Source organism: Emys orbicularis, chromosome 7, assembly GCF_028017835.1.
Source record: "Emys orbicularis isolate rEmyOrb1 chromosome 7, rEmyOrb1.hap1, whole genome shotgun sequence".
In the NCBI taxonomy this organism is placed as follows: domain Eukaryota; kingdom Metazoa; phylum Chordata; order Testudines; family Emydidae; genus Emys; species Emys orbicularis.
The window spans coordinates 3,458,581-3,483,887 of NC_088689.1; the positions used below are offsets into that span (position 1 = coordinate 3,458,581).

General features: G+C 63.9%; 1 protein-coding gene across 1 annotated transcript; it reads left to right on the forward strand.

The window, feature by feature from the left end:
• The first annotated feature begins 462 nt into the window (after positions 1-462).
• On the forward strand, positions 463-24,831 carry PDZD7 (PDZ domain containing 7). The gene is made up of 15 exons (XM_065408503.1): positions 463-655; positions 1,647-1,787; positions 5,199-5,373; positions 7,164-7,340; positions 8,663-8,810; positions 9,258-9,318; positions 9,988-10,407; positions 11,334-11,522; positions 13,217-13,371; positions 15,358-15,449; positions 18,349-18,440; positions 19,103-19,174; positions 19,996-20,547; positions 22,320-22,420; positions 24,691-24,831. Exons 1-15 carry the CDS (start codon positions 463-465, stop codon positions 24,829-24,831), a joined length of 2,709 nt encoding a protein of 902 aa, XP_065264575.1.
• The last annotated feature ends 476 nt before the right edge of the window (positions 24,832-25,307 follow it).

Consider the following 25,307-nt stretch of genomic DNA (forward strand, 5'->3'; position numbering starts at 1 on the left):
GGAGAGCTCCTCTCCAGATTTGGCCTGGTAGCTTTTCCTGTGCGTGGGGGTGTCAGGCGTTGGCGGGCTGTTCCTCCTGATCATTGTTGTTCACTGGTGGGGCCCTGGAGCCTGGCGGTGGGGAGAGCTGTGGGGCTGACGCGGGTCCGTTTGGATTTGACGCTGCAGGCACAGGAACGGCGCCGTCGCGTGAGGCCCCCAGACGGAGCTGAGACCTGACGGGAAACGTGTCCCCGGCCCCCTTTCACGCCCGCCCGGAGGAACATGTCACTGGGCTACGTCAGGCGCCCACTTCCATTGGTGGGACGAAACCCGAGCAGCCAAAATGTAACAATCCGCCCCGCCCGCCCGACGGAATCAGGCTTTCCCAGGGCAGGGGGCAGGGTCCCTCCCTGCTCCCCCGCTGAAGACATCCCCCGAACACCGGGGTCCCTTCATGACTAGCGGCCGCCCTGCCCCGCCATGGCACACGGTTCCGACTCCGTGCTGAGGGACGCGGCCTGCCCCACCCACTCCCGCAGCTCAGGCAGCGACGCCAGTGCAGCCACCCGCTACCTGCTGAGGAAGCAGAACCGGCTGGTGAACGGGCACCCGCGGGGCATCCGCACCTTGTCGCCCATGGGACGGGTCATTCTCATCAACTCGCCCATCGAAGGTACAGCAGCCGGGGCCTCTCTCTGCTTCCATTGCCGGGGAGGGTTTCTTTTGGGGTCACCCTTCATCACCCAGATACCGATTCCCAGCCCCCTTCTCAAGCCATGGCTCGGGCAGGGCAGTGCCCCAAGGGACAACTTTGGCCCTGACGAAAGCAGGAGAGCGCCCCTGAAGTTGTCTCTTGTGTCTCCCCATCTGGTCGACCCAGGCCCCCCTTTTTATTTGACCTGATCCCCCGAGTCTCCCCCCATCCTGGCTGGATGCAAGGGAGGTCGGGGGTGTGGGGAGGTACCAGTATGGAAAAAGCTGAGATCCACTGCAGGGAACTTGTCTTCGTTCCTTGCACGTGCTCCATTGGTCTGAGCAGGAGCAAAACTCTTAGCACTAAATTCATCTCCGGGGTAACGCCATTGGCTGCAGCGTGGCCTGGAGTCAGGCTCTACGCGCTTGGGCCCAGGCAGTTACGCCAGGGAAGAATGTGGCCCTTTGCGTTCAAATCCAAGCAGGGTAGGAGCCGGAGACGGGGAGCCAGGACACCTGGGTTCTTTACCTAACAGGGAAGGATGGTTTTGTGGCCAAAGCACTGGCCTGAGTGCCAGGACACCTGGGTTCTATCACTGGGTGAGCCACTCCCCCGCTCCCACCTGCTGCTGTGGGGGAGGGGAGCAGGGTGTGGCGCAGTTAGTTGATCTTTGGAAAGCACTTTGCGATCCCTGGCTGTTAACACTTCTAACGGGCTTGGTGAGGACTTGACTCCCTGGGCCCGTATCGCGTATGGGAACAGGGCAATAGCCCTGTAAATGCTGTGTGAGCCCTGCAGCGGCGCTCCAGAGGCCACCAGAAAGCAGCAGTGTGCCCGTAACCCAACCTGGCCCGTTCACGTGCCTAGCTAGGCCTGGCCCGGCCCTTGCGTAAGCGGGCTGCGGTGCGGGGCCTGGCGGCTGCAGAAACCACCCCGTTCTCTCCCACGTGTTTGGGCCCTGTCCCCACAGCCACCGGCGACGAGAGCGACGTGATCAACGCCATCACAGTGGAGAAGAGCACGGACGGGAAGCTGGGCTTCAGCGTGCGGGGCGGCTCGGAGCACGGGCTGGGCATCTTCGTCAGCAAAGTGGAGGAGGGCAGCAGCGCCGGTAAGTGGAGCTCGTCGAGGGGTGCCGTGCCCGAGGGGCTGCCTGCCGCCTCTGCCGGCCGTCATGGGGAGACCACAAGTCCCAGCATGCAATGCTCCACCTTGACCCGGGCAGCCTTCGGCTTGGCTAAAGATGCAACTGCCCTGGGGACTGTCAGCGCTCCCAAGAGGCAGCGCTCCGTCTTGGGTCCAAGCGCAGGGCTGCCCAGGGAGGCGCCGACCGAGGCATGCTGGGATTTGTAGTCTCCAAGGGGCTGCACCTCCTGGAAGGAGAAACCGGGCAGCTCCCATGTCTGGGTGGAGAGCAGGGGGCCGTGCGGGGAGCGCTGACTCCGAGTCCCGGTCTGTGGGCTCTCCTTGCATGGCAGGAGACGGTGGGCAGGTGGGGAAGGAGCGGGGTGAGCTGGGGCAGGGATGCATCGGGGCACAGGAGGCTGTTTCAGCCAAGGAGGCAGAAGAAGCCGGTGTGGCGTGGCCCCATGCCGTACAGCTGCCCCGCGCCCAGCTCAGCTTACCAGGCTGGGTGCTGTCCCACCGGTTTGTTTACTGGAGGGCTGGGAGGGTTGTGGGCTTCGTGACGCCTCTGGAAGGCTGCCCGGTCTGGGATTCCTGCAAGGTTTCCTCCCTCGCTGCACCAATTAGCCCTGCAGTGGGAGTCGGTGCCCAGGGGGGTTCCCGGGCCCAGCTTCCAGGACTGCCGGGGGAATCGGGGTTCCACAAAGGTCGCGCCCGGCTGGATCCGGATAGACCCCACATTTCCGAAGTGCTGAGTTCTCTTCCGGGTCTAGTACCCGGGGGGGGGGGGGGAGCTGGGTCCTAGGGCTGGCAGAACGGGTGGGGGGAAGCAGTTTGAGGGGCCCGCGGGCACTGGTGACGGGGCCTTCGGAGGAGACCCGGGCCTGGCGCAAGGAGAGAGGGGCCGCGCTCTGCCAGGCGCGGAACGTGTGGGAGGCGCAATCGGAGCGACGGCAGAGCGATGGCCCGATGCCGTGGGAGACCAAAGGGCCTGATGTGGCTTTGCATTAAGTCATTCCTGCCTGGCTGCTCGCAAGGCTACCGACCCCTGACTTAACCTGCGGCTGTCCTGCCTAGCGCCGAGAGCCCCCCAGCAGACCGTGAGACTGGCCCGTGATGGAGCCAGTTTTGCCATGATGCCATAGGAGCTGCCATGGGGAACCCCACCTCCGATCGTCTGCCTGCCCCACCCCCTGCCTCCAGGGGAAGAGCCCCCAACTGGGGCTGCAGCAGAAGGGAGGCAAATGGCTCCCCAGCTCCCCAGAGGAGTTTTGGGGGAGGGGAGTGGAGGGGGGAGCAGCCAACAACTTTCTCACAGGAGGGGGCAGAAAGAACCCAACAGCTCAGGGTGCCCCCACCCCTTCCTTGCAGCACCAGGCCTGGCAGGGGGAGACGCGCAGACCCTCCCCCCCGGAGGTGCCCCCCAGAGGCCAGGGGTGTGTGGGGGAAGAATTCCACAGTGGCTGGAGGAGCAGATGTGGGGCTGCGGGGAAGCCCCCCAAAAGGACTAGCTGTCGGTGTGCAGGGGCCAGAATCGTGTTCCTCAGCCTAAATCGGCAACACGAAGTGGGGACGGGGGGATGCAAACCTCCGAGGGCGGCTCAGCAAACGTACGTTAGCCTGTCACGTGATCTTGGGACCGATCTGACGGGTCGCTGCGGTCTGACTCCTGCTTTTTGGGGTCAGCCACCCCGCACCGGCTCCGCATTGGAAAACGGGTGTTGGGGAAACTGGAGAGGAGCCACCGAGAAAGCCCCCAGTACTAAACGGCAGAACCAGGACCCATGGCTGGAGGGTCAAACCAGGCAAATTCAAATTGAAATCAGGCTGGTGTTTTTCACGGAGCGGGTGACTAACCCCGGGAGCAAGCTGCCAAGGGACGCAATGGGGTCTCCAGCACTTCATGGCTTCAGATCCAGCCTGGTGCCTCTTTGGAAAATGCTTTCGTCCAAATAGGATGACCAGACAGCAAATGTGAAAAATCGGGATGGGGGTGGGGGGGTAATAGGAGCCTATATAAGAAAAAGACCCAAAAATTGGGACTGTCCCTATAAAATCGGGACGTCTGGTCACCCTACATCCAAACTTTTTACCTTGTGCACCTCTTACCCCTGTCTGCACACACACATCCCCGAGCCAGGACCAGGGCCGCGGCTGCGGGAGTGGGGGATGTGGAGAGGGGTAAGGGGCCCACAGCTGGGGGCGGGACCAAGAGCAGAGCTGGGTGGCACTCCTGCCCCGCCCCCCATGAAGGCTGGCCCAGGCCCCAGCCGTGCCCCACCACCCCCCACAATGTTCCTCCTTGCCCCACAGTTTGGGGACCTCTGCTTTAGTCAAACGCAAGTGATTGGCCTCAATCCAGGGGGAGCTGGGGGAGGGTCTGTGGTCTGCGCTATGCAGGAGATCTCACGGTCCCTTCTGGCCTTGAACGCATGTCGGGCTGGTTGCACTGGGGTGGGAAGTGAGGGGGTCTAGGTATCTCTGTGGGGCATGGGGAGCCCTTTGCCTCACCTCCTCTGTTAACCCTTTACGGGAGGGGCGGGATCTATTTGGCTGTCCCCTGCAATTCTGCAAGCACCGGAGCAATTCAGGGCGGGCGGAGGCTGTCCGAATCACACGCTGTCGTCAGAAGTAACAACCCCCAGGCGCTGTTCCAGTTCCTGGCGGGTTCGGCGCTCGTTAATGGGAATTAGCTCGTCGTGGGAATTAGCTTGGGGAAAGGTGATGAAAATCTGAGCCGCCTCTTTGGGCAGGGTCAAACCGTGACGCCCAGATAGCCTGGAGGAGCTTGTGTGTCCGGTCTCAGCAATGGGCCAGGGCCAGGCCAGCTCCTTATGGCCAGAGACTTTTTCTGTGACCCTGGAGGAAGCCTGGCCCAATGGTCAGAGCGCCAGCCTGGGACATAGAAGCTGCGAGTTCAGTTTCCTGGTGTCTGCCACAGGCTTGCTGCATGACCTTGGCCAAGTCACTTAGCCTCTGTCTGGCAGGGGTTCTTTCTACCTCGCAGGCCATTAGGGGTTGTGATACTGCAGAGATGGGGCCCAGGGAAGTACCCGAGACCCGTGGCCGTGGTCATTGCTAGTGGAAATTCGGTGCGCAGCTGCACATGAGGGAAGCGGGGAGCGTGACATCAAGGACACTGCTCTCCCCCACGCCGCACGGCCATGACCGTCCACTCCCAGGGTTGGAGGGTGAGTTCCCACCTGATCGTTCCAGGTCGAGGTGTTTGCTACAACACACCAGGCGAGATCCGGCTGCTGCTGAGCTGAGAACTTGTCGTCTCGGGGAACGTCTGGCTGGACCAGGCAGCCATCCCCCAGCTTTTAGCTTCCCCGTCCCACGCAGCCCAGCCGCCTCCTCTCAGCCTGAGCTCAGGGGTCTCCGTTTAACGTTGCAGACCTGGCTGGCCTGTGCATCGGGGACAAAATCACGGAGGTGAACAGCGTGAGCTTGGAGAGCATCACCATGGGGAGTGCCGTCAAGGTCTTGACTGGGAACAACCGGCTGCGGATGATGGTGAGACGCATGGGAAAGGTGCCAGGGATTAAATTCTCCCGAGAAAAGACCACGTGGTAAGCAGTGGCGCACTTGCTACCTACACCTTGCCGCTATCCTCGACCCGTCCCAGGTGCCTGACAGTGTCTGATGTGGGTGGGCCAAAGCCGGACTCCTCTGAGCAGAGCGGGAGCTCTCGGGTTCACGAGAAGCCGGGAGAGCGCATTGGAATGAACTCGGGACTCGGTGTCCCACGGGGTTAGTGCGCTCAGCGGTCCTCTCCGGAGGGCAGGTTCGAATCCTGCATTGGGCCCTCGGAGAACTGGGTGTCCCAGGGTCATATGCTAGGCCCTTGTTTGTCCACATCACACAGATCTGCCCGCTGGGTGGCCTGGGGTCACGGGCGGGGAACGGAATAGCAGGGGAAGGGTTGAGGAACGTTGGCAGGGGGCCGGGGGAGATAGCGGGGGTTGTGAGCTGGGATTGAGGGGCACCGGCAGAGATGTGCAGGGAGAGCCCAGACTGGGTTAGCAGAGCTTCGTGGCGGGCTGGGCCTGAGGTGGGCTTCAGTGCGACGATGTGTAAGAGCCCAAGGCTGGCATTCAGGGGCAGTGAGACATGAGGGCTAAAGGGTTGAGAGGTTGGTTTGTCCATTATTGGGTTTTTCCAGATCTCACCCCCAACAAACCCCCAGTTCTAGGGCGGAATCACCCTGCAGAGCCTGGCTTCCTTAGCTCATGCTGAAAAGGTGCCTGTTTCTTGATCTAGAGGTCATGGGTTTGATCCCCGCAGGGGTCTTGTGAGAAGAGGAACGCCAGATTCCTCTGCTGTGCCCGTCTCTGGGTCTGCGGGTGACTCTGCCCCAGCTGTGCTGTTAGCTGTTGGGGAGCAGCGCAGGCTTCAGGAGCTGTGCGAGGGCAGAATCTTACGGGGGGTTGGAGACTGGGGGTGGATTTGCTCCTGAAAGTTTGGATTCTGATCCTAAACTTCCCTGATCTAGCAGAGTCCCCTGGCCTGGAAACTCATGGTCAGGCTCCCTCGGGAGAGGTGTCTGGTCAAACCTCCAGGACAGCCTCTCTCGTGGTGTCCCATCTACTGGCCAGAAGGGGGATGGGGTCCCACCATGGGAATGAAAACTTCCTCCACCTTTTCCAAACCTCCCAATATTGGCAGTTCAGGTTCCGGGCAGGTGAGATTTCCCTCTATACGTAGCATCAAAGCTAGAGGGAGGTCGAAACTGGACCCACAGATCCATGCCCCCTGCAAATCCGAGGGGGAGTCTGATTTGAACCACCAGCTCCCGCCTGCCTCTGTGGGTCTGGGGGGAGATTTTTCAAAGCTGGCAGCCAGTCCCCACTGGCGTTCGTTTGGAGTCAGGCACTTTTGACCATCTGTCTCCAAACGACCGTTTTCCAGTTCGGATGCAGCCAGAACCTCAGCAGGGGCCCAAAAGTGGCTGGAGAAAGAGCCAATCTCATGAGATTTCTGCCGTTCCCACGGTGGAAGTTCCAGCAGGTTGTCTGACGGCATGAGATTGCCACCCTGGGGGAGCAGCTCCGTGAGGCTGGGGGGGCTGGGCTGGGCTGCACTGGAGATTGAGATCAACCCAGCCATGTGCGAAAAATCCACCCCCCGAGCGACGTAGTTAAGCCAACATACGTCCCCGTGTAGACAGCGCTAGGGAAAGGGAAGAATTCTTCTGTCAACCCAGTGACTCGGGCAGGTGGATTCGCTCCAGCGAGTGGAGAACTCCTCCCCTCTGTAGCGTCTGCTGCAGCTGGGCTGCTGTAGGGTTCTCCGTGTAGACGTGCCAGAGCCAGGCCCGGGGTTTCGGCCCCCTGTTTGAATCCTGTCACTCTGGTGGCAGGGTGGATGTCGTGAACAGACGCCTGATCGTGGAGAAGAGCGGCTCGACCCCGTCGGACAGCAGCTCCGAGGGCGGCGTGAGGCGCATGGTCCATCTCTACACCACCTCCGACGACTACTGTCTGGGCTTCAACATCCGCGGGGGCAAGGAGTTCGGCCTCGGCATCTATGTCTCCAAGTACGTTGGCCCCCAGCAGCTGTGCCCGGCGCCCGCTAGCGTCTCTGGGGCCTCCCCGGGCTTCCATGTCTGCGAGAGAAACCAGTTACTGCTTACGGAGCCCTGGGAGTGGGGGGCAGCTGGAAATCTAATTAACTGCATTACAAAGCAGCTTAGGGCAGGTACAGCCAGGGCATGTGTGGGGTGTGGGGCCCTTTAAGACCAAGGTTTGCTGGGAATTGTAGTCTCCAGACTACATGAGAGCAAGGAGCCAGCTGACCGCTGGGATGCTCCGCCAATCAGATCACTGGATGCTGCATATCCCTAGGAAGGGGGTGGAGTTAAGGCTGGGGATGGACCTATCAGTTTGCTGTCCCAGGACAGCTCTGCACAGCATGTGAGGAGCCCCATCCCATGTGTTTTCAGGAGCAAGCTCCTATGTAGGAGCCTGCGGGATTTTCTGGGTCCCGCTCACGGGCCGTTTCCATCCTAGCGTGGATCCCCCTGGGGATTCGTCTTCCCCTGCAGCTCTCAGGCGGGTTTGCCCTGCCCCGTCCCTAAGAATAATTCAGCAGGTTCCTCGCTCCGACGTCTCCACCTTTCCAAAGCGAAGAACGAAGGGACACGTGGGATCTCCAGGGTTCCTTCTGTCCAGGCGATATGTTCAATGTTTACAGTCTCTCGGTCCCTTCCCCGGCAAAGCACCACCCGGGGCCAGATTCTCGGCAGTGGCCTCTGAAATGCGATGGTTCCCACGCCGGGGGGCTGCGCGCCCGGCTTCTCTCTGAGCTTGGCAAAAATCGCCCGTGTCTGAAGGATGGTGGGCAAAGCGCTGGGGGTGAATGGAGACCCCCGTGGAAGTTTGGTCCTGCTATACCAGAGACCCCTTCCAGCCAAGGCCAGAGACCACTCCCCTCCTCCATCCAAGGGCAGGCCCAGCCCCATCCGAGCCAGGGAGCGCGGGGCAAGGAGCAGCGGCCAGGCACTCAGCTAGGGGCCAGCCGCTCAGCCAGAACATCCCCCAGCTGATGGCAAGAAACAGCTGGACCCGCACCCGGCTTGGAAGGGTCAGGTGTGGGGATCGGGGGTGTCACGTGGCCTTGTCTGGAGATATTGCCTGGCTAGAATCCGGCTTTCTCCCGGCCCTGGAGGTGGGGCAGGATCTAGCAGGCGGGGCAGCCTGTCCAGGGTGGGATCAGGCCCTTGAGTTGATCGCCCCAGTCTGGTTTCACATGTCCCCAGCAGTGGGTCATGCGCCCCTTAGGGAGATGAACTGGGCTCGGGGGGCTCCCCGTCCAGGGGGCTGAGAGCCACCGGCCGCCTGACGTGGGCTGTCGTTCCAGTGTCGACCCCGGCGGGCTGGCGGAGCAGAACGGGATCAGAGTGGGAGATCAAGTCCTTGCAGCCAACGGAGTCAAGTTCGACGCCATCAGCCATAGCAAGGCAGTGGAAGTGCTAAAGGGGCAGACGCACATCATGCTGACCATCCGGGTAGGACCTGCCACCCAGGACGCTGGGCTGGGATCGGCCCGGGGAGGGGGAGGTGGGACCGTGCCACCCTGGGAAAGGCTGGAGAAGCCCATCGTGGCCTGGGCACTTGGCGCGTTGCCGTGAGAGGGACTCGGGTGACTCCCAGCCCGAGGGCCCTTCCCGGGGCACGGAGCAGTCACTCTGCTTCTCCCCCGCCCTGGCGCTGGTGGCTGAAATGCCCTGGGTGCCGCCTCGGCGTTCCCCTGACGTAGGCAGCTCTGGGGAGCTCCTGGCTGGTGCCCAAGCGCGGGCCTCGTTCTCGGGCAGATCCAGTTTCAGCCCAGCTGGGCGCTGGCAGGTGGCTGCATTATTCATGGCAGGCTCCGGCGCGCAGATCGGGTTCATGTCGACGACGCTGCCCGGGGCAGCCGGTTACACACTAACCCTCGTCCTTCCCTCGGCGTCTAGGAGACGGGCCGCTTCCCCGCCTACAAGGAGATGGTGGCCGAGTACTGCTGGCTCAGTCGGTGTAAGAGAGCCCCCCTCAACGCCTCCCCCCCCCCCCCGGGACATCCCTGCCTAGAGCTGGGGGCTGGGGGCAAGTTCCCCGGAGGACCATCTGCCACTGGGAATCATAATGAGACGCCAGTGCAGTTCTCTCTCGCTGAGCAAGCGTAGGGCTGGGAGCCAGGACGCCTGGGTCCTTTTCCGGTGTCTGACCCTGCCTCGCCACATGGCCTCAGGAACTGCCTGCTGAGGGCTCAGTGACCCGGCTGCCTTCAGACGACGGCACCACCCGGTTGCTCCTGGAACGGGCCTTGAGATTCACGGGCACAGGTGCAGTGTTGGTGCCCGGGGGTGCCACCCATCTTTGGCTGGCTGGCACTTTCCAGGGGTCCCTATGCTGCATTCCACGGCTGCCCAGACCCGGCTGCTCCCAAGAGCATGAGCTCCTGGCCATGAGTGCTCAAGGGGAATCTCCATTACCTACCAGCAGTACAGGGCCTATGACACTTAGCTGGGTAGTAGGTGCGCACAGACACGTACTCAGCTAGCGTCTCTGGCGGTTCTCCTGCAGCTCCCAGTGCAGGGTCTGGGTTCCACGGGGCCCGGACAGTGACACTGTGAGATCCCAGGGCCGAGGCTGGGGATGGCTCCTTCCCTCCCCATGGATTCTCACCCCTTCATCTCTTCCCAGTGACCAATGGCCAACTGCAGCAGCTCTCGCAGGCCTCGGAGACCAGCTCCTCCGTCTCCTCCTACTCCTCGGGGACCCCCCACAGCTCCCTGGACGGGCGGCCCCAGGCCCTGCTCTCCAGCCCCGCCCCAGCCCACATGGTGGACGTCTCCATCTCCACGGAGGACCCTCCGGCACGCAGCCGCTCCCTGGAGCGAGTGGAGACGGCCATGCAGACGGACCTACCCCCCGAGACCCGGCGCACCATGCACCCGCCAGAGATCCTGAAGGACACGGCCATCCGGGCCGAGAGCCTCCGGGACCCGCTCCCCAGCAAGAAGCACAGGCCCTTCTGCGGCTCGCCCCGGACGGCCCTGCTCCTGGCACTGAGCCGGCCCCGGCAGCCCCTCAAGAGATCCCAGAGCTACCTCACCGTGGGCGGTAAGTGCTGGCACCAGGACTGGCCAGAGCATGAGCTGAATGGGTTCCCCCTGTGTGCACATACTGGTGCCCCTCAATCCCGACCCGCAGCCCCCTGCTAGCCCAGCCCTGGGCCCCCACATTCCCCAGCTCTACGGTGCCCCTGAATCCCAACCCGCAGACCCCTGCCAGCCCTGTGATCCACCCCCCAGACACCCCCAGAGCTCTACTGATGCCTGACCTGCTGTCCCCCAGCTTGCAGGGAGCACCTTAAATTCCCCCACGCTGGGCTCTCCTCTCCTGTTCCCCCCCCCCCCCCGCCCCCAGTGCTGGAGCCTGTGTCCGGAGGTGCGACTCCGCCTCGGAGGGGGACTCGTGCTCAGCCAGCTACGGGGGAATCAGCCCAGCCAGGGGAGCACGTGCCCGCTGCCTGCCTGGCGCAAGAGCAGCCCCCTCCCTGCCGTGTATCCCAGGCAGGTTCCTCTACTTTCCAGCGGCCCTGCCCCCGAGTGGGCCATTAGCTGGTCCCAACTCCCCACTTTCAGACAGTGACATCCCAGGAGTCTGAACTGAGCTGCCGTTTCCCCTGCCCCGCAGCCAGGGGGGCCTCGAGCTGTCCGGGGGTCCGACCCGGCACCCTCCCCTATGTCCAGGCCCGGAGGAGAATGTGTATCGGGGTGTTCGATGCCCCAGGGCAGGGGGGAGAAGGAAGCTCCGAGGTGGGAGATGGGGGCTGGGCCCGGCCAGGAGAGGACGAGGAGCGGGGTGCACTCTGTGATTGGTGATGGCTGCGCTCTGTGGTGGTCGCCTGGCAAACCCAGGCAGGGATCGGGGCCCGGGTCCGATGCCCAGCGGCGCCCGAGGGGGCCGGGGTGAGACGTGCTTGGCTCCGAGCCGCTGCTCCCACCTGGCCCCGGTCCGATCCGGGGCTCTTTTCCCGGTGCCAGAGGAGAAGAGGCAGGAGCCACCAGCGCCCGCCGAGGACAAGGCCGGACTGCGGCGCTCCAAGACCCTCGTCAACCTCTTCTTCCGAGGCAGCCGGGCGAAGCAGAGCTGGGCGCCAGGCAGCGAGGGGGCTGGGCCGCCAGGGCGCAGGAGACGGGCCAGGTCCCCGGCCAGCCCGGAGCGGGAGAAAGGTAACGGGCGCCGGGACACTTGGGGGGTGGGCGAGGCTGTGTCGGGGTGGGGGGGGGGCTGGAATGGCCCCGAGGGGGGGGTCTGGCCCCATGGTGATTCCCCCAGGGAATTTATTATTTTAAATCACATGAATTTTGATTGCTTGGGGTTGCCCTGCCCGACGCCCAGGGAGAGATGGCCCTGCCTCTGCCCATGCCCAGGGAGAAAGGGCCCCTGCTCCCCCACACACCCAGGGAGATGGGCCCTGTCCCCAGAGCTGCCAGCCTGTACAGCCCCCCCCTCCCCTTGCAGCTGGGATTGTCGAGGCCCAGAAAGGTGAAGTGACTTGCCCAGGGTCACCGGTGGCCTGTGGCAGAGTCAGGGGTCAACCCCAGGTCTCCTGATTCCCAGCCCCTTAACCGCAAAGCGCTGTCCTGCTTGGCACGCCGCCCGCCCGCCCGCCCCCCGAGCTGGGGGAGCCAGTCGCAGCCTCGAGGCCCCTGGCGCCAGCTCACCCGCGGGGCATTAACCCCTGGTGTGCTGGTTTTGCCCTCTGCTTTCCGCCTGCAGCCAGCGCCCTGCAGAAATTTGTCAGCCGGAGCCTGAAGCGGGGTAACTGTGGTGCACGTGTGTGCATGTGTGTGATGGCATGTGTGTACATGTGTGTGCATGTGCTGGTGTGTGCTGGTGTGTGCAGGCGTGTGCTGGTGCACATGTGCTGGCATGTGTGTGCTGGTGCATGCATGCGTGTGCTGGTGTGTGCATGCGTGTGCTGGTGCACATGTGCTTTTATATGTGCGCATGTGCTTTTGTGTGCAGGCGTGTGCTGGTGAGTGTGTGCGTGTGCATGCGTGTGCTGTTGTGTTTGCCTTTTGCCTCCCCACTTGCTGTCCCGGAGAAACCCGGCTCCCTTTCTTTCCCAGGTGCCGGTGGCGGGAAGAGATTAGAGCCGCAAGGGGATTTTGGGGAGGCGATGTTATGCACCCCTGATTTGAAGGCCGGGGGCACCTCAGCTGTACCGTGGCTGGTCCGGGGACGCCGCGCTGGGCTGCTCCCTGTAGACCCATAGCTGGGGCCATGGGGCACGGTGGCTGATTATCCTGTGGGATCCTCGCCAGCTGCTGCTCTTTGGCTGTGGCTTTAGCTGATCTTGGGCCACCGCCATTGGGCTGGGCTTCGAGGGCCCGGTTCAGAGCCTGGCAGTCTGAGCCCAGCCCCCTGCGACCCCATTGGGCGTTTGGGGGGAGGGGAGCCCCCCGGGTCTGCAGAGTCTCTCCATTCCCAACCTGTTTGGAGTTTGCCCCAGCCAGGCCCCTGGGGGTGGGGAGGAGAATTGGGGGCGGGGAGGGATTGGCTGACGAATCAGGAGCAGGGGTTGAAAAGCGTGATTCCCACGGGGCCCCCGCGGCTGGCCAGGGTCCGACCCGGGAGCTGTACGCGCAGCTACCTGGGGAACTTGCTCACTGAGCGTGCCGCAGCCCCCTGTGGCAGCGGGCCCCGGGGGAGAACAGCCTACTACTGCTCCCGGCTAGTGGAGTCTCTCCTGGCTGTGCGGTAGGAGGGGCTGGTCCCAGCCCTGCTGCTGAGCCCCTGGGCGGGGAGGGGACCTACACGGCCAGCGGGCTGCAGCCCAGGCTCAGGTGAGGGCCACCTCTCTGGAGCTCCCATCTCCGCACCAGCGGTCCTGCGCTCACCCCGTTTTGCTGCTCCCCAGACAAAGGCTGTCCCGTCAGCATCCTGGGCTCCCCGGGGCACGCCGGCCGCGAGCCCAGCCCAGCCGCTGAGAGCTGCCTCCCGCTCCTCCGGGACATGGCCGGGAAGCTGCTGACGGAGGACGAGGTGACGGCCGTGCTCCGCCACTGTACCCGGGTAAGGAGTGCGGGAACGCGCCCAGGCTGCTGTTACCTGCCCCACAGCCAGGAGCCCAGCGGGGACGCGGGATGGGTGTGACCGGTGCCCGGGGTGCCCAAAGCAGAGAGCAATGAGGGGGCAGGGCAAAGGGTAGCCAGGCTGTCCTGTCCTATGGGATCTCGGGAAGGGCACCCCGGCCCGGCCAGCTGGCTCCCTCAGCCCAGCGGGGGCTCTGGACTCTGTTCCGGGGCCTGTTTCCTCGGCTCACCACCCTGTGCTCCCCCCCCCCCCCCCATGGCCCGCCATGCGGTGGGAGAGCTGAGTTGTTCTCCCAGATCCATCCCTGCCTCTGCGTTCATGTGTCATCCCCTCCGTGCCTTGGTTTCCCCACCTGGATCTCTCCTTGGGGACGGTGCCTGGCTTTGCTCATGGCTGCATGCAGGGATGAAAGTGCTAGAGAAGGGCAGCCTTCTCCCTCCGTGCCCTGGCAGCCTTCCCCCTAGAACCCCCCACAGACCCATCCCTGTAGCCAGGGAGGCTGGGCACATGCTGACCCCGGGGCCTGCTAGGTGCCGGTGTCTCTAGTGAACACTAGATGGCGCTCGGAGCCTGCCCGTTGGACACTCCCGTGGCCGATTTGTGTGTCCTTGAGAGCTCAGCCCTCCCTCCCCCTGCCCCATTGCTCACCCAACACCATTGCCCCCCCCCCCCCCTTCAGAGTCAGGACAAGGGCTGGACCCAGACAGAATCCAGATTAACCCCTCGCAACCTCCACTCCTGGGGATCTCCACTAGGCCGCCCAGGAGGGGGGCTCTTGTGCCATGGGCAGAGACCCCCCCTTTTCCGCAGGGTCACCCACCAGCTGGCAGGGAGAGGGTAAAAGTGAGGCCAGCCTCTGGCTCACCCACGCCCGACCAGTGCCTCGGGGAGGAGAGCAGGCGTCACTAGCCCCATCAGACAGCGTGGGAAACTGAGGCACGGGGTGGGACTGGCGCCAGGTCACAAGCAAAGCCCTGGGTTCCCGGCTCCCAAGCCCCAGTTCTAGCCCCTAGACCCCACTCTCCCGCACCGTGCTAGTCACAAGGGTTTAGTCCTGATTCAAATCAGGGTCATAAGCCAAACCAGCTCTGCTGCTTCACTTCTCCCCCCCCCCCCCCATCGGGGCCCCCCGCCCCTCCTGGCCACCCCAGTGCCCCCCTTTGGGGCAGGCCCCTGGCCGGGAAACCGTTTCCCAGGGGCCCCTCGTAACAAAGCCCCCTGGTCTCTGGTGGCAACCCCCTGCCAGGGCGTCACAGCAAGACCCGTGCCGCTCTCCCACTCCCGGCATGGGGCAGCTGCCAGCCTCAGGCTGGGACGGGGCGTGGCTGGTCTGAGTGGTGGCCCGGGGGTCTAATCCTGACCTCTGGGCAATGGGGTGATGGGGGGGGGGAGAGTCCTGGCGGCCTCCCAAGCTGTGATGGGTAGAACTAGCCCGTTGCACTGGAGCTGACGGCTCCTCCCCAGGCCCCTCGCCGCCCAGCCCCCAGCTTGCCCCGTGCCCCGGCCCTTGGCTCTCCCGAGCTAAGCAGGAACAGCTGCTAGGGACCCAGCCAGCAGTGCTGGCCCCCGCGTCAGTCCCGAACCGCAGCACCGGCAGGCGCTGCCCCTTGTGCTCACTGCTCGAGCTGGGGCCGGATCCTTTTCTCACTGACGCTGGTGTCAATCTGGATTAAGGGCAGGGAAGTGATTTAAAGTGGAGGGAGTAACTCGTCGCCCCACATGAAAGCCCGAGGGTCTTGGCCAAATGCCACCGGGGATTGATCAGGTTCTGCCTCCCTCCCACCCCCAGGAGAAATTATGATTCCCTCTTCAGAGCTGTTCCGGCTTGTTGCTGGGTGCTGTGAAACCCTGCCTGCGTCCCACCCCAGAGGTGGCTGCATTTTGGCGCTGACTAAGTGCTGCCTGGTGCTCCGGGCTCTGGCCAGCAAAGGGGCCCGTCTGACACTGCCTGTCCTTTGCCCGCAGTATGTCCATGAAGGTGGGGTGGAGGACTTGGTGAGGCCGCTCCTGGCCATCCTGGACCGGCCTGAGAAACTCCTGCTTCTGAGGGATGTCAGGTGGGTGAATGATGCTGGGGTGGAGGGTTCCCTCTGTGCAGCTTTCCGTGGGGCATGTCCCAGGGGACAGAGAAACAGGCCCCTGACCTGGGGGTATAAGAACATAAGAACGGCCAGACTGGGTCAGACCAAAGGTGCATCTAGCCCAGTATCCTGTCTTCCGACAGTGGCCAATGCCAGGTGCCCCAGAGGGAATGAACAGAACAAGTGATCCATCCCCTGTCGCCCATTCCCAGCTTCTGGTAATCAGAGGCTAGGGACACCATCCCCGCCCATCCTGGCTAATAGCCATTAATGGACCCATCCTCCATGAATTTATCTAGTTCTTTTTTTAACCCTTTTATAGTCTTGGCCTTCACAACATCCTCTGGCAAGGAGTTCCACAGGTTGACTCTGCATTGTGTGGAGAAATACTTCCTTGTGTTTGTTTTAAACCTGCTGCCTATTAATTTCATTGGGTGACCCCTAGTTCTTGTGTTATGTGAAGGAGTAAATAACACTTCCTGATTTACTTTCTCCACACCAGTCATGATTTTATAGACCTCTATCACAGGGATCGGCAACCTTTGGCACGCGGCTCGCCAGGGTAAGCACCCTGGCAGGTTTGTTTACCTGCCGCGTCCGCAGGTTCAGCCGATCGCAGCTCCCACTAGCCGTGGTTCGCCGCTCCAGGCTAGCTGTTCCTCAAATTCTTTTTTGTCCTTCCTAATTATATTTTTACACTTCATTTGCCAGAGTTTATGCTCCTTTCTTGGTATCAAGTATCAGGGGGTAGCCGTGTTAGTCTGTATCTACAAAAACAACAAGGAGTCCGGTGGCACCTTAAAGACTAACAGATTTATTTGGGCATAAGCTTTCGTGGGTAAAAGCCTCACTTCTTCAGATGCATAGAGTGAAAGTTACAGATGCAGGCATTATATACTGACACATGGAGAGCAGGGAGTTACTTCGCAAGTGGAGAACCAGTATTGACAGGGTCAATTCAATCAGGGTGGATGTGGTCCACTCCCAATAATAGATGAGGAGGTGTCAATTCCAGGAGAAAGCAACAGAGGGTCCTGTGGCACCTTTAAGACTAACAGAAGTATTGGGAGCATAAGCTTTTGTGGGTAAGAACCTCACTTCTTCAGATGCAAGTGACTTGCATCTACTTCTGTTAGTCTTAAAGGTGCCACAGGACCCTCTGTTGCTTTTTACAGATTCAGACTCACACGGCTACCCCTCTGAGACTTGAATTCCAGGAGAGGCAAAGCTGCTTCTGTAATGAGCCAGCCACTCCCAGTCCCTATTCAAGCCCAGATTAATGGTGTTAAATTTGCAAAGGATTAATGGTGTTAAATCTGCTGTTTCTCTTTGAAGTCTGTTTCTGAAGTTTTTTTGTTCAATGATAGTGACTTTCAAATCGGTAATAGAATGACCAGGGAGATTGTTAGTCTTTAAGGTGCCACCAGACTCCTTGTTGTTTTTGTATGCTCCTTTCTATTTTCCTCACTAAGATTTAACTTCCACTTTTTAAAGGCTGACTTTTTGCCTCTCACGGCTTCTCTTACTTTGTTGTTTAGCCACGGAGGCACTTTTTTGGTTCTCTTACTATGTTTTTTAATTTGGGGGATACATTTAAGTTGAGCCTCTATTACGGTGTCTTTAAAATGTTTCCATGCAGCTTGCAGGGATTTCACTTTTGGCGCTGTACCTTTTAACTTCTGTGTAACTAACCTCCTCATTTTTGTGTAGTTCCCCTTTCTGAAATTAAATGCTACCATGTTGGGCTGTTGTGGTGTTTTTTCCACCACAGGGATGTTAAATTTAATTATATTATGGTCACTATTACCAAGCGGTCCAGCTATATTCATCTCTTGGACCTGATCCTGTGCTGCACTTAGGATTAAATCAAGAATTGTCTCTCCTCTGGTGGGTTCCAGGACTAGCTACTCCAAGAAGCAGTCATTTAAGGTGTCAAGAAATATGTCAAGAAGTCTGAGGCTGATGATGGGGAGCGCTGGGGTCACAGGTCCAGTGGTTGCCCGCGGTGCCATCTGGGTCCTGTCTCAGCCGGGGCGTTTATTCTGCAATCAAACAGCACACGTGCTGCGAGGGAGAAGGCTCTTGCGGCAGGTTGCGAGATGGGATAGGGAGGCTGCGTGGCCCAGATTCTGAACTCGGGCCTGAGCGACCGGCAGCTCCTTTAACTCCCTGGGGTCCCTGCAGGTTCCCCCAGCCCTGGGAGCAGGATTTGGCTCATGATCCCGGCCCTTAGCTCCTCGTCCCTCTGTGCCCCAGGACGGTGAACAGCCCCCAACACTTGCTCTGCGCTCCAGGCCTCCCGGCGCTGCCTTCTCCTAGGCTCTCCTGTCCAGCTCGGACAGTCTCCTCGCTCCGGCCTCACACTCCGCCCTGCCTCACCAGTCTGTCCTACACAGCCAGGGCTGCCGGTTTCACCAGGGCTGGATTTGCCCCCGCTCAGCCCTGAGCCCCGTGGCCCTGCTGGGACGTTGGCTCGAGGTCCATGCGTTTCCGGGGGGGCTCGAGGGCATGATGCAGGCAGGTCTCTAGGGGGCGCTCTTGCCTCAGAAGAGGTACTGAGGCATTGCCCGCACAAGGTGCTAGGGGGTGCTGTGCTGCTCTGGGCTGGGTCCAAGCCCCTGACCCCTTGTGCCCCTCCATTCGTGGCAGTTTTCACAGTGAGCGTAGAGGTGACGCCCTGGGCAGATCCTGGCCGGGTAAGTACATTGGGCTCCTTAGAATCACCCCCACTATGGCAATTGAATGTGGGATGCTTCTGCCCTCAGCTGTCACCTCATGTTGCTGTGCGCTGTTAGGCAGCCGCCGCGTTCCGCCCCAGAGGTGGCTGCATTTCAGTGGCAATCACTTGGCTGCACTAACAGCTTGCCCCTTGCAGGAGCCTGGTCACCTCCACCGACCTGGGCCGCTTCGACAGCATGGTCGTGCCACTGGAGCTGGAGGCGTACGACACCCTGAAGAGCAGAGCAGGTAGGAGGAGCCCCTGCGAGGGCCAGGCCCAGCTGGCTCCCAACTCCTCTCCTCTTGGGGGCTGGCTTCGGGGATCCTGGGCTGCCAGTCTTGCCTTTCCCCTGGTGATGAACGAGGCCCTGCCCTTCCTAGAGTCCCTGGGTTCTGGCACAAACCCCCCTTTATCCTGGGCACCATGAAACCCTGGGCCCAGCGGGTGAGGATCCAAACCCAAGGCTGGGTGGGCACCTTGCAAACTCGCCCCCATCGCTGTGTCCCATGGGGGTGGGCTCAGCCCATCACCCCGGCAGCAGGCCTGCGATCGGCTCGGAGCAGCCCCCACTGAAGCCGGGCACAGGGCTGGATGCTCAGCACATGCGCTCCACGGGCCAGGCCCCACCCTAGCGGGGGTGGGGGGTCAGTGCCCTGCCAGCAGGTGCCAGCCGGGCAGGGCGCGGCTGGCAGAGCTGGAGGGGGGCACAGCTGCCGTCAGCACTGGGCTGGTGGCAGAAGCCCCAAACTTTCCAGCGAGGCTCGGCCTGGAAGGGGGTGGCAGCCTGGCGCTGCGTGGGCAGCCGGGCTGGTTGGGGGGAGGCGCCGTGCCAGCAGCCAGAGCCTCGGACACTAGGAACCGGAGCGAAGGGCCCAGCCTGTCTCTGATGCGCTTCTCCGCCCACCTGCAGGGAAATCGCCCGCGCTCCGCCCGGCGCAGCAGGAAATGCCTCCCAGGAGACACCTCATCACACCCGTGCCTGGTCAGTACTGGCTCCCTCCCCCCACCAGATCCCCCCACTGCCCAGCCCCCCACTGCTTGCCTCCCCCTGTTACCCCCACCCCCCACCTTGGCTGCACATGTTGGGCTGGCACCTCTGCACTGTGGGCTCTGTCCACTAGAGGGCGACACAGTCACTGGCCGCCGGCTGACTCAGGTGGTTCCCGCACGTCCCAGCCGGCCCCAAGCGCCCACGGGATTGTGGGTCTCGTCAGGGCCGGGCTCTGGGCCTGCCAGGGGCTGGCAGCGAGGGTGGCTGGAGCCCTGGGGCCGGGATCCGAAAGGCAGTCGCTACATGCTCTGATTCTCCACCAACGGGGGGCTCGGACCATGGGCGGGGGGGCGGGGTGTGTCTAGGACTGAGCTCAGGGGGGCTCAGAGGCCATGGGGCGGGAAAGGGCTGGGGCCTCTTGGGGGACAGGGCCAGGCTGGGGCCGAGGGTTCTCGGAGGCCAGCAGGTCTCGGAAACCGGGGACAGGGCAGGGCTGAGGAGGGGTCTCGAAGGCAGGGATTGAGGGGCTTGGAGGCTGGGATTGGGGGGTCTCGGAGGCCGGGGCCAGGGCAGGGCTAGGAGGAGGGGTCTCGGAGGCTGGGATTTGGGGGCTTGGAGGCCGGGGACAGGGCAGGGCTAGGTGGAGGGGTATCGGAGGCTGGGATTGGGGGCCTCGGGGGCCGGGGCCAGGGCAGGGCTAGGAGGAGGGGTCTCGGAGGCTGGGATTGGGGGGGTCTCGGAGGCCAGGTGGGTGGGGGATAGGGCTGGGGGCTGCCCCGGCGCGTTGCTAAGAGCCCGTCTCTCCCTTGCAGACCGCCGGGGAGGTTTCTTGCTGCAGCCGCTCCAGGCCCCGGAGCCGGGGGGCGCCGAGGAGGAGGTGGGGCTGGCGCCGAGGGCAGGGCCGGAGCGGCTGAAGGGCTCCCGCAGACAGACTCACCCGCGCGGCTACACGCCCCTGCCCGACGTGCCCGTGGACGCCTGCGCTGCCCCCCCCAGCCCCCCTGCATCTCCAGCTGCCAGTGGGCCCAGCTGGCTGCTGGCGGAGCCTGCCCAGAGCCCGGGACTGGTGCCACGACCCAACCCCTCCGCAGAGGCGTTGGCACAGCCGGCAGGGCAGGGCGGCGAGCGGCTGCGTGCCCCCAGCTCCCCCGACGGGCAGGGGGAGGCCGAGCCAGGGGAGGACTGGCTCTACGCGGGGCTCAGCAAGCCCCGGCTGGCCCGGCCACGGCTCTGCCAGCTGTTCGCGGGCACCTCGGTGCCCAGCCAAGGGGCCCAGGGGGCAGAGGGGCTGGCCCACAACGGCCCGGCCGAGGAGGAGTGCGAGCTGATGACTGTCCGCCTCTCCAAGCTCAGGCAGTCCTTGGGTGAGTGGCACCCGGCCGAGCCCCCCACCGTGGGCTCCCTGCAGCCCCTCCCTGCCCTCTGTGTACCCCCAGAGCCCCCCACCGCTGGGCTCCCTGCAGCCCCTCCCTGCCCCCTGTGTATCCCCGGAGCCCCCCGTCGCTGGGCTCCCTGCAGCCCCTCCCTGCCCCCTGTGTACCCCCAGAGCCCCCCACCGCTGGGCTCCCTGCAGCCCCTCCCTGCCCCCTGTGTATCCCCGGAGCCCCCCGTCGCTGGGCTCCCTGCAGCCCCTCCCTGCCCCCTGTGTACCCCCAGAGCCCCCCACTGCTCGGCTCCCTGCAGCCCCTCCCTGCCCCCTGTGTACCTCGGAGCCCCCCGCCTCTGGGCTCCCTGCAACCCTTCCCTGCCCCCTGTGCACCCCTGAGCCCCCCACCGCTCGGCTCCCTGCAGCCCCTCCCTGCCCCCTGTACACCCCCTGAGCTGCCTGCCTCTGGGCTTCCTGCAGCCCCTCCCTGCCCCCTGTGTACCCCCAGAGCCCCCCATCGCTGGGCTCCCTGCAGCCCCTCCCTGCCCCCTGTGTACCCCCCAGAGCCCCCCACTGCTCGGCTCCCTGCAGCCCCTCCCTGTCCCCTGTACACCCCCTGAGCCGCCTGCCTCTGGGCTTCCTGCAGCCCCTCCCTGCCCCCTGTGTACCCCCAGAGCCCCCCACTGCTCGGCTCCCTGCAGCCCCTCCCTGCCCCCTGTGTACCTCGGAGCCCCCCGACTCTGGGCTTCCTGCAGCCCCTCCCTGCCCCCTGTACACTCCTGCAGCACCTCCCTGCCCCCTGTGTATCCCGGAGCCCCCCGTCGCTGGGCTCCCTGCAGCCCCTCCCTGCCCCCTGTGTACCCCGGAGCCCCCCGCCTCTGGGCTCCCTGCAGCCCCTCCCTGCCCCCTGTGCACCCCCTGAGCCGCCTGCCTCTGGGCTTCCTGCAGCCCCTCCCTGCCCCTTGTACACTCCTGCAGCACCTCCCTGCCCCCTGTGTACCCCGGAGCCCCCCGTCGCTGGGCTCCCTGCAGCCCCTCCCTGCCCCCTGTGCACCCCGGAGCCCCCTGCCTCTGGGCTCCCTGCAGCCTCCACCTGTCATCCCAGGCCGCCCCGCTGCTCCTGCGTCCAGGCTGGGCTTTTCCCAGGTGGCAGCTGAAATCCGGCTGTGGCAGGGAGGCGCCAGGTGGGCTGGGGCACGGTGGGCACCGCGCAGGGGCTGGAGACGGGCACAGTCACGGGGCGGCCGAGTCCCCCCAGGGCCGTGCTCACAGACCCCAGCGCCGGGGCCGGCCGTGGAGTCGAATTTCAGGAACGTGGGAGCCCGTCACGTGGGCGTTTGAAAACCAGCCTGGCCCACGCCCGGGAGGGGTCACAGCTGGGCCCAGCCTGGTCCTGGAGGCGGGGGGGGGGAGCGCTCCCTTAAATACAGATACCAGCTTCCCCTCCCCAACTCCCATGAGTCTCCATCCAGTTTCGGGTGCCAAAGGCACCGGGAGGGGGACCCAGCACTGGGTGGGCGCAGTGGGGCGCGGGCCGGGGATGGGGCTGGAAGCGGGTGTGAGTACCGGAGCCTGCCACGGTGCCAGCGTGGGGTCGCTAGCCCTCCGCCCCCCTCCCCCCCACACATCCCAGCTGTAGGGCCAGGGGTGGCTGAAGCGGGTCAGGCCTTGGGGGCCGCCCACAGGTGCCAGGGCCCTGGCGCCAGCCGGAGGGGTCCGGGCGGACTGGGCAGGCTGGGGCTGCTCCACCGCTACCTCGTTGCCTTCCAGGGATCAGCATCTCGGGCGGGATCGAGTCCAAGGTGCAGCCGATGGTGAGGATCGAGAAGATCTTTCCCGGAGGGGCGGCGTTCCTGAGCGGGGTCCTGCAGGTACGGGGAGTGTGCGGGGGGAAGGGCGGGAGCTCCCTGCTGCGGCTGGGGCTAACCCCCGGGGCGGTTAACTGGTCTCTCTGCGGGACAGACCAGCTCTGTGATCAGACACTGGGCAGAGACGGGGGTCCTGGGGGCGCCCGGGGAGGGACGCACAACCGCGGCGCTGGCCAGGGCTGAGTCGGACACGCAAGCTGACGGACAGACGCCCAGCTGCTCTCCTGCACTAGACTCAGACACCAGCATGGACCTCTCTGCCCATGCCCCCCACCCCTCCTCGCGAGATGGCAAAGCGCATGGTGGGTGGCACAGCTCTGCATAGCGGGAGCATCACGCACCTTTGTGTGCTTTGCTCAGGGGCAAGAGAGGCAAAACGGCTGCCTTTTGCCATCAGTAGGGTTCAGAGTTAACAGTCAGTTGGAATGAGAAGGGGCAGTTCAGGCACCCAGAGCCATTGGTTCAGGCTGGCTACAGCCAAAGGCAGGCGCCCCGGAGTCAGGTACCCTTCGGGTCACATTTGGAAGGGTTCTTTGTAAGCGCAAGGCTGCAGGATGTGTCCAGCCTGGAAGCTTGATGGCTTCCAGACCCATGGAAGCAGCTGGCAGGATGGGCCCCTGCAGTCCCCAATTTTAAAGCATTAACAGCCATTCTCTCTGCTGCCCAGGGTCACTGTCCCCCCGCTAGCGGTGGGGAAACTGAGGCATGGCACGATGAGGTGACACTCAGGGAGGCTGTGGTAGACCTTTAGAACCCAGCTGTCATAGAATCATAAAGTATCAAATTTTCCACATCCTTCTTGTAGTCCGGGGCCCAAAACTGGACGCAGGACTCCAGATATCCCGCGTCCCAGCCCAACACTCTGCCCACTAGCCCCCTCCCTGGCACCCCTGTCTACCCAGCTCTGCCACCACCCTTGATGGAGCCTGGAGCCCAGACGAGGGGGTGGGGACAGGGCTTCCTGTGGGGCCAGCCCAGCCTGGCAGGGAAGTAGCCAGGGTCTAGCTCAGGGGTGGGCAAACTTTTTGGCCTGAGGGCTGCATCGGGGTTCATAAATTGTATGGAGGGCCGGGGAGGGCAGGGGAGGGGGGCATGGCCCGGCACCCACCTCCTATCTCCCCCCCCCAGGACTCCTGCCCCATCCAACCCGCCCTGTTCCCTGATGGCCTCCCCGGGACCCCTGCCCCATCCAACCCGCCCCGTTCCCTGATGGCCCCCCCGGGACCCCTGCCCCATCCAACCCGCCCCGTTCCCTGATGGCCTCCCCGGGACCCCTGCCCCATCCAACCATCCCATCTCCCTGTCCCCTGACTGCCCCCTGCCACCCCATCCAACCCCCCCCCCTCCTTCCTGACTGCCCCCCGGGACCCCTGTCCCCATTCAACCCCGTTTCCCCCCTGACCAGCCCCCGAACTCCCCTGCCCTCTAGCCAACCCCCCTGCTCCCTTACCGTGCTGCCTGGAGCACTGGCGGCACGACAGCCGTGCACCGCGCAGCACAGAGACTGGGTCAGGCCGGGCTCTGCAGCCGAGCTGCCCCAGGAGCTCCCAGCCCCGAGCACTGCGGCGGGGCGAGCTGAGGCTGCGTAGGACGGGGAACAGCGGGGGAGGGGCCGGGCAGGAGGGTCCCGCGGGCCGTACTTTGCCCACCCCTGGTCTAGCTCCACTGGTCCTGCAGGGCTAGCCCAGCCCCAAGGGGAAGTAGCCAGGAGCTAGCGAGCGCCACTGGCCCAGGACATCCAGCAACCCAGAGTGGGGAGGAGCTGGCTGGGGTCAAGCCCCATTTGGGCGTGGGGGCGGCTAGGTGCCCCCCAGAGCCAGCTGCCCCTGCCTGCATGCAACTTGGGAAACCACATGCTTGCCCTGCCCTGGGTTGCTCCGTACGCCCACAGCCACTGCACCCAGCCCCCCACCGTGGCAAAGCTGGGCTGTGCTGGGGAGCGGGCGGCCCACGCAGACCCCATTGCCCCAGTGTGGCGCTCACCCAGCAGCCGCCACCCCCCTCGCCCTGCCCCACAGCACCGGTTGGCAGCTGCCTCGGCACCAGGCCCACAGCTGCCCCACTGCAGGCAGAGTGGTGGGCAATGCCTCCCCTCGGTGCTCTGCATCCTCCCCACCATGGCTGCCCTGCCCTTAACCAACCCCCCAGGCCCAGGGGAGTTTGTCGCTGCCTGGCCCCCACAGCTGCCGTGCCCCACCCCAGAGGTGGCTGCATGTCAGTGGCTGGCGCCCGATCCCTGTAGGCTCCCAACCCTGTCTCTCGGGCGTTGCCAGGCTGGGGCCGAGCTGGTGTCGGTGGACGGGGCGAGCCTGCAGAAGGTCACCCACCAGCGGGCGGTGGACCTCATCCGCCAGGCCTACAGGACCAACCGACAGGCGCCCATGGAGCTGGTGGTGAAGGTGCCCAAGGCGTGAGACAGCCCAGCCAGGGACGGTGCCAGGCCGGCAGCGACGGGCTGAGGGGACAGCCGGACAGACGGCTTCCAGGCCCACGGCAGGACAAGCAGAGCCCGCGGCGACGGGCATCCAGCCCCACGCGCCTGACTGCAACCTGGCAGGAGCGGGAGAAGAGCCCCCCTCCCCCGGCGCAGTGCGCTGCCCGAGAGCACCGGGGGCCTCAGCCGGGCCTGGGCCCAGGGCCTGGCACGTCCTTGACGTGCTGGTCTTGGGTTCATGGGCGAGACTCAGCCCCGGGGGCAGGGGGGAGCAGCAGGGGGCTACCATGCCATGGGGCTGCAACCCAGGCCTACCCCGCACCTTCCCCAGCTGAGCCAGGCTGTGTGGTCTCCTGCAGATGACGGGTCACCGTGTTATACTGGCCCTCCCTGCCTGACCCTGCTGGGTGCGTGAGGGGGCCGGGCCGGCCCCTAGGGGGACCATGTGGCACCAGC

Excerpts from the sequence above, each read along its gene's own strand:
- PDZD7 (XM_065408503.1), top strand. The coding sequence starts at position 463 with ATGGCACACGGTTCCGACTCCGTGCTGAGGGACGCGGCCTGCCCCACC. Across the intron at positions 10,408-11,333 it reads GAGCTACCTCACCGTGGGCG|AGGAGAAGAGGCAGGAGCCA; the intron begins GTAAGTGCTGGC and ends TCCCGGTGCCAG. Across the intron at positions 18,441-19,102 it reads CACCCTGAAGAGCAGAGCAG|GGAAATCGCCCGCGCTCCGC; the intron begins GTAGGAGGAGCC and ends GCCCACCTGCAG.